Here is an 8445-nt window from a genome sequence, read left to right on the forward strand (position 1 = left end):
TGGTCCATGTAAACTCATTGATCGCTTGAATAAACTTATACTGAAAGGACATCAATTTAACAACGTTAATAAATGAAATCTTTGGATATGTATTGATTGGTGCGTAAGTCTTGGATTACATGATGTGTTTATTTTGTCAGTGTTGTTGGCTTTGAACTAGCTTTCAGTAACTGTGTATAGTGATTATAATCTCAGATCGGCACTTTTCGTCTTTTTCCGTTATGTTATTCGATTTTTTTGTCTGTGCACCTTCAATCTATTTCAAACTGATGTTTACCGTTTGTTCTTATGTGTGCTTTTACACCACTGTCACGGATTAGGGGAGAGTTGAGCGCTCAAAACATATTAAACAGAGCGACACTTTATATGTGCCTGTCCTAAGTCTGAAGCATGTAATTGATTGATGTCCGTCATATATGTTTTTTGTGCACTGTTTTGTTATGAATCAAGCCTTCAAAGTTGCTTTAATTAGTTTGATTTGTTTCTAATTTTTTCATGTCGGGGACTTTTTTAGCTGACTATACGGTATTAAATTTTTGCTCATTATTGAAGGCCGTAATGTGACCGATTGTTGCTTACATCAGCTTTTTTGGACCTTTTTGGACAGGTCTCTCATTAGCAATCATATGACATCTTCTTATTTCATATTGTGTAAAACAAACATACTTTTTGGTAAGTATAAAAAATATGCCTCGAAAGAGGAACAAACTCCACCACAAAGGACATATATGGAATTCACATAATTTTATGACCTTTTTCGTAAAAACATTTTAATAATATTACAATGGACGCATGATTAACTACATGTAACAACCAGGAAGCTGAAACTTAAAATTTAACAAAAAGGTTTGAATTATTTCCGTGATAGAAATTGGTATTTTATTATTTCAAAACTTCATGCATCTAACCATTAAACATTTTTATTGTTTAAAAAACCGGGAAATTATTAATCGTTGCCTAAATGAATCAATTGCTCACATAACGTACTAGCATGCTGCTGCTATATTTTGTTTGTTGGATATTTATTGAAAGTGTCCATTGTAAACAGCTACCTCCTGTGATTTTGGGTGAGATTTTTATAAGTTTCTTACCAAACTTTATGTATTTCGTCAATTCATTTGTTTATTTCCAAATTCTGTTAAAAACAAATAAGAAAATATGACAGAGCAGAGACAGCAATCATGCAACACGACAATATAAAATGCATCGATGTCAACATATTGGCCTTCAACGGTAGAAAAGTGCACATGGGATGAACGTCGAAAAATTGTGTCTGAAACTGTTGTTCAGTGGTCGTCGTTTGTTGGTGTGGTTCATAAGTGTTTCTTATTTCTATTTGTTATTATAGATTGTTGTTCATGTTTGAATGGTTTTACACTTGTCATTTTTGGGGCTCTTTATCGCTTGCTGTTCGGTACGTGAAGGCCGTACTTTGATCTTTTATGGTTTACTTTCACAAAATGCGATTTGAGTTGTCTTATTGGCACTCATAAAATATCGTCTTATAAAATTAAATGTTATATATATTCGCTACAAGAACTGAGGAGATGGAAAGGGTTATAATACTACCGTACATGTATTGTAAGCTTAAAAAGTAATGTTCGGTTGTAAAAATATATCAATTGTCTTGCCTATCGAATCAACCGTCCATGCTATGATTTATCTCATGGTATCTGTATTTCCTTTTTTTTTATTTTACTTATAGAAATATTACATCACTGCAAACACGCGCATATCAAACAACAAGCAAATGGAAAGAAATTGTCATTACTCCATTCAAATATATTGAATATCACCATAAGAAGTAAAATAGAAAGTGTAGTATGAACACTAAAAACTGCGAAATGCTACCAATTTTTGTTTAGCATGACTAGTGTTACCCTTAATGCGGGTGCGTTGTAGACCAAATTGCTGCAATATGTCTTAGACGTACAAATATGGGACATTTCGACTCCTGTTGAAAGTTGTATAAAAAGCAATGATCATACCTGATACCACCATTTCCTATTGGCTTAATGCACTTTCTCTACACGATGAATTGGATTTTAACGCACAATTTCAAACGGGGGTCGGGCAAAATATTCATACATCTATCTCAGCCAAACAGACGTCCCAGTTAAGCAGGGGGACCATATTTCTAAACATAGTTACTGTCCGGATGGAGGACCATATTTCTAAACACAAGTATCCTTTTGATTTTATAGCATGAACTTAAAATGGGTTAAAAACAAAACTATATAAAAGCGTTCGGTTAAACCGTAACTTTTGATTTTTTTAGAGAATGTTCCCAAAAATACGATTCATTTGTGTACGTTCAATAGTTTGCACTAAATCAGAGATAAAAGGGATCATTCGTAATATTTCTTCCTGAAGACGTCGCTGGTGTTCCATAAGTGGTTGTCGGAAACGTTTTAATCACGTTTTAATGCGTACATTTATTGCAAAAAGACAAAAAAAAAATATTGTGACTCTTGTATAAAGACTATTTGTTGATTTGTGTTTCCACTACAGTTCCAGGTGATGGCGGCTCAAGAATTGAAGCGAGGCTGAACAAATCTTCTCATGGACCTTATCCACTGTGTGACCAGCGTACAAAAGATTTTTATGTTATATGGGTTAACATTGCAAGTGTTGTTCATCCCCTTCCGACCGACTGCCTTGTTGAAAACTTTAGGTAAATGGTTTTTTTTTTACCGTTTACATGCACTATTTGTTCTATCCATACCTTCCGAGGGGTGGTACAAAAAAAAGTAAAATCACAAAACTACTGAACTCCAAGGAAAAGATTGTTTACCAGTATCAGCTTTCTGTCTTTGAAATTATCAGCTAAGGAGGGCATAATGATTGAATTGTTCGATAAAAGTTTGTTTCCATATTCAACTTTTGTCGTATACCACGGATTTTTTTTTTAAAGTTTGCATATATGCTACATTGCCTCGCATATCTACTACAAAAAATTCTGAACAGTACTGTAAATAAAACGTTAAAAAAATGGGTTTTTTTTTTATTGAACATAAGAATATATACCCAGGTTTTTGAAAATATATGTTTTGCAACTAGTAGTTGACACAGCCAATGAATAAGTATAAATGATAACACTATTGTTTGTTTTTCACAAATTCTGTTTCAATATGCATGTTTCAGTTCAGTTCTTTTTCTTTTAGTATTCTAATAATTTCAAAGACATAATTACATACTATGATAAACATGTGACCTCTATTACCAGGAAAAAAATATAAAAATGTCCATTATATATTTTTTTTTAGATTAGTATATAACAACAAGACGCATAGAACCAGTTATCCAGAGGGTGTTGACATACGGGTACCTGGATTTGGTGGAACAGACAGCGTGGAATGGTTAAGTGATACCCATTTCCCGAAACGTAAGATCATCATGCGGACAATTCCTTTTATTAAAACTAAAAAAAAAAAACATCATCAAAAAAGTAAAACTAAACAAATGAGAGGAAAACGATCTAATGTAATGAGAAGCTATACTGTTTGTCTTTAGAACATGTATCCGTTGTCTTGTAAGCCTGATACCATTATCTATAAAAAGTATAGTGAAATAGATGTATTACCTTGGTACCGGCGCCATGTTCTCCCAAATTTAAATATCTATCTTGCATCTCTTAAATATGTGTTAATAATTCCTCACCTCCCCAAGAAAGATTTTATAAAAATATTTAGGAATACGTATCTGTTCCAACCATCGACGGCCTCTTTTTACTTTCTTTGTGATGATTTCTTTATGCTGTATGCTTATCAATGAAGTCCTCCAGAAATAATGATTTTTTTCTTCAGTCGGTTACTTCCACGAACTAGCAGAGAATATGGTAAAATGGGGCTATGTTCGGAACAAAACCATCAGAGGCGCTGCATATGATTTCAGAAGATCACCAAGTAAGGCAATTTTAAACAAAATGTACAACAAAGCGAATCATACACAATCTGTAACCATGAGTCTTTCTTACAAGGAAAGTCCCAATTCAAAGTTATCGAAAGCAAAGTAATATTTAATACATTTGGAAATAAATATAAAAAGAAAAAAAAATTCAATTAAAATTACAATTAAAAAAGTCTTACAATAAACTTAGAGACGAGAAGTTGCATGTAACCTTTAATAGAATTCAACAACCACTGACTGTACGTTTGGCAATTTCTGAGGCTGCAATGCCAATTTTTTTTTTATATATTTATGGTAACGAAACGATTTCTGAAGTGAAAATTCAGTTTCTGTCAACTAAAGTAAACGATAACGAATCTGCCTCGACTGTCGGAGTTCGGGGCAGATATATTTAGGTTCAAATACGACTTTGAAACTCAAATATGCTGCTTCGATTTATAGCATTTATGCCATCAAGAAATAATATTGATATGCATATGCGTCAGATAATTTGTTTCTTATCAGCAAACTTAGATTTATAATGTTTCATATTTTAAAGCATGAAAAACATGACTTTCAATTTCAGATGAGCTTGAAGACTATTATAGAAATCTTACAAAGCTGGTAGAGGACACATACTACATGAACAAAAATACAAAAGTGGTTCTTTTGGCCCACAGCTTAGGAAACCTGGTGATACTATATTTTCTTAACCATCAAAGTCAGGAATGGAAGGACAAATACATCAGATCATTTATAACACTTGGTGCACCGTGGGGAGGAAGCGTCAAAGCCTTGAGGATGATTGTTTCTGGTAAAGATTGAAAATTTATCAATTTTATAATACAACTCAAAAATATAAAGATTCACCCATACATTTAAGTGAGTTGATCCATATAGTTAAGTGAATTGATCCACACATTTAGATAATTCATCCATATATTTAAATGAATTCATTTATTATTATATATTTAAGTAAACTCATCTATATATATTTAAGTAAATTCACCTATATAGAATGAAATTCAAAACAGTGTGGCTGTGGTCATTGATTGACACATTAAATTCATCCATTGACTGGGACAATTTACGTGAACGTTTGTCTGTAACGACCACTGTTCATGACGTACCTACGATAGACATTTGTGGGGTTACCAAAGGTTTCTTAACGCCTTTAATTATAAAATAATTCGAAAAATTAATCAGGAATAACCTTTATGTTTTGATTTATATAATTGATATTAATCAAAATATCGTGTTATTTCTGATTAATTTTTCGAATTACTTTATTAAGGTGTTGAGAACCTTTGGTGACCCCATAGTTTAATTGTCTTTAAAAAGTACATAGTGAACAGTGGTCGTTACATACAAACGTTCACCTAAATTGTTCCAGTCAATGGATGAATTTAATGTGTCAATCAATGGCCACAGCCACACTGTTTTGAATTTCATTCTATTAATTATTATATTTAGATACTTCATCAATATATTTACATTAATTCATCCATACATTCAATTAAATTGAATGTTTTTGTTTCTTTTTTATTTGTTGGGGTAAAATTATTGAACTCATAATTTAAGTAATATTTTAAAATTAACTTTCGGGGACCATTTTACGTGTTTGCAACATTAGAAATTAGAAATGCGACACACACATAACGTTACAGCGGCCAGCCTTATTATTTGCTTTCATTTTTTGCTCTATTTTCAGGCGATAATGTTAACATCATTACAATCGCAGCATTAAAAGCTCGTCCAATGCAACGCTCCATGACAAGCTCCGCCTTCCTTATGCCGACCAATCAGTTTTGGAACAAGGCTGAGGTTTTAATTCAAACGCCTAGACGAAACTACACTGTAAACGATTACCAACAGCTCTTCACAGACCTAAATTTTACTGATGGATATTTGATGAGAGAAGATGTAGAAGGTTTGGTTAACCCATTGAGGCCCCCAAATGTAGAAGTCTATTGTCTATATGGAAACGGTTTGAATACTACAGCTAAATGGGTCTATGAAGAAGGCGCATTTCCGGACAAACGACCAAAGCCTGTGGACGAAGATGGCGACCAAACTGTTAATATCAGAAGTCTCGAGGGTTGCTTGCCATGGAAACATCTTCAAAAACAGCCATTCCACTCAAAAGCATTTCAAGGAATTGGACATGTGGACATTATAAATCATGGTGTGTCTATCGGTTACATCAAATCAGTGTTGACGAATTGAATAATCATTTTAGTGGAATATTATTTTGATGAAATGATTTTCGGAATTAATTTGAAATCATGTGAAGAATAAAATATGCATTATTAAATTTTTAAGCTTTTAAGTTTTATTTTAATCCTAGAAGCCTTGCATAAAAGCCTCTGAGGGTTGTGAATATACAAATACATTCATCAATTTGATATAATATATGAACACTATAGAAAATTGAGAAACATCTAATGAGATATGATTATAAATACAATATATGCATGATTAAAGTGAATAAAAGTGAGCCATATATGTGTTTTATTATTGATCGTACAATTTTGCCAAATTTTGGAAATTTATGGATAACCGAAGGATCATCCCTATGCATGTATTTCATTTCTCCAAGACAAGAAAAAGTTACCGATTACTTAAGGCATAGATTAACTAAGCCGTATTTGACACAACCTTTTTTGAATTTTGGATCATCAATGCTCTTCAACTTTGCACTTGTTTGGCTTTACAAATATTTTGATATGTGCGTCACTGATGAGTCTGATGTAGACGAAACGCGCGACTGGCGTACTAAATTATAATCCTGGTACCTTTGATAACTATTTACACCACTGGGTCGATGTCACTGATGGTGGACGTTTAGTTCCCGAGGGTATCAACAACCGAGTAGTCAACACTTCGATGTTAACATGAATATCAATAATGTGGTCATTTTTATAAATTTCCTGTTTGCAAAACTTTGAATTTATCGAAAAACTGAGGATTTTCTTTTCCAAGGCATAGATTACCTTAGCCGTTTTTTGGCACAACCTTTTCGAATTTAAGATCCTCAAAGCTCTTCAACTTTGTGCTTGTTAGTGTTATTTGGCATTACCTTTTGGAATTTTGGATCCTCAATGCTCTTTAACTCTATACTTGTTTGGCTTTACAAATATTTTGATATGAGCGTCACTGATGAGTCTTATATAGACGAAACGCGCGTCTGGCGTACTAAATTATAATCCTTGTTCCTTTGATTCCTATTTACTGAAAATTGTTAAAAATTATTTACTGTTCTTTGAAATTAGATTTTCTTACAACATTGTGGCAGATTTGAAGAAAACAAATTTTTGGACTAAGTTTTTCAATAAAAAGTACAATTTTTAACTTGATATTTCGAAAGTACCAAATTTTCAGACATCAGTTCAATGTTCTTTAATGTCAATCATTTATGGAAAGAAGTATTAATGCAAAACAAAAGTACAAAAAGTATTGGGTTTTGTTTTTAACACTGGACACTTTAAATTTGCAAAACACTCATTTGCAAATCCGCCGCCGCCTCAAATAAGAGCTACAGTGTCATGTATATAACCAAAATGTGCGAATTACATGGGATTCAATAATTTCATTAGTTTTCTACTGTTACTATTATATTTATTTTGCTATTTGATTTATAAAAACATGGGATTTTCAATATCCCATGGGACAGGGCAAAATCCCATGGGATTTACCATTATCCCATGGGATTTTGGTTAAATCCCATGGGATTTTTTTTGGTCCCATGGGATAATTGTAGTCCCATGGGATATTTGTTGTCCCATGGGACAAAAATAATCCCATGGGATTATTATTATCCCATGGGATTTTTAATATCCCATGGGACAAAATAAAATCCTATGGGATTCAAATTATAAATATATAGATATAAATAAACAGTATGTGTATGTTGCAATGAATGCTGTTTGGTAGTAAAAAGTTTTAAATGTATACAAATTTTTTTATATTTTATATATATAATTTTTTTTCATTTTGTCACAAACATGTTTTTTGTTTGTTAATATGACAATAAAGATTATAATTCTGATTTTGGAATGTATAATAAAATTTAAGGTCAAAGAGTAAAGTTCTTTCACTGAAACAAAATGATGACATGTTTAAATAAATGAAAAAATATTGTTTTGAAATCTTTATCTTGTTTATTTTATAATGAAAAATAGAACTGAAAAAAAATATTCTGACTAAATAGTTTACTCTTTTCATGAGGTAAGGTTTTCTTTGTTATAGTTTCATTGCAATACATGAATATGCAAACAATTTGAATTATATACCTTTGTGGTGTACATAATATTATGCTTATATTTGCAAATTTATAATTTAAACACTTTTTGTGTTAAAGTTTTAGTTTTCTTTTTTGCTGCTTGCTATGTACACTTATTCAGTCCACTATATAAGAGTCAAGTCAATAAATTATTTCATCCACTAGAATATTCCCGCAATTCTTAGACAAAACATTTTTCCATCTGTTCTTCAAAGATCTTCCTCCGTACATCTTTATTGGATGGAGTGATTCAAATGAGAAGACAAAGCAGGTTT

At 32.1% G+C, this 8445-nt stretch overlaps 1 protein-coding gene across 1 annotated transcript; it reads left to right on the forward strand.

Moving 5' to 3' along the window:
- The first annotated feature begins 928 nt into the window (after nucleotides 1–928).
- LOC143079598 (lysosomal phospholipase A and acyltransferase-like) lies at nucleotides 929–6256 on the forward strand. Its single transcript, XM_076255016.1, has 6 exons — nucleotides 929–1067; nucleotides 2512–2674; nucleotides 3267–3385; nucleotides 3807–3905; nucleotides 4475–4702; nucleotides 5600–6256. The coding sequence occupies exons 1-6, from the start codon at nucleotides 992–994 to the stop codon at nucleotides 6112–6114; spliced, it is 1200 nt and encodes a 399-aa protein (XP_076111131.1). The 5' UTR covers nucleotides 929–991; the 3' UTR covers nucleotides 6115–6256.
- Nucleotides 6257–8445: the final 2189 nt, after the last annotated feature.

This window comes from Mytilus galloprovincialis, chromosome 6 (genome assembly GCF_965363235.1).
Source record: "Mytilus galloprovincialis chromosome 6, xbMytGall1.hap1.1, whole genome shotgun sequence".
Lineage (NCBI taxonomy): Eukaryota > Metazoa > Mollusca > Bivalvia > Mytilida > Mytilidae > Mytilus > Mytilus galloprovincialis.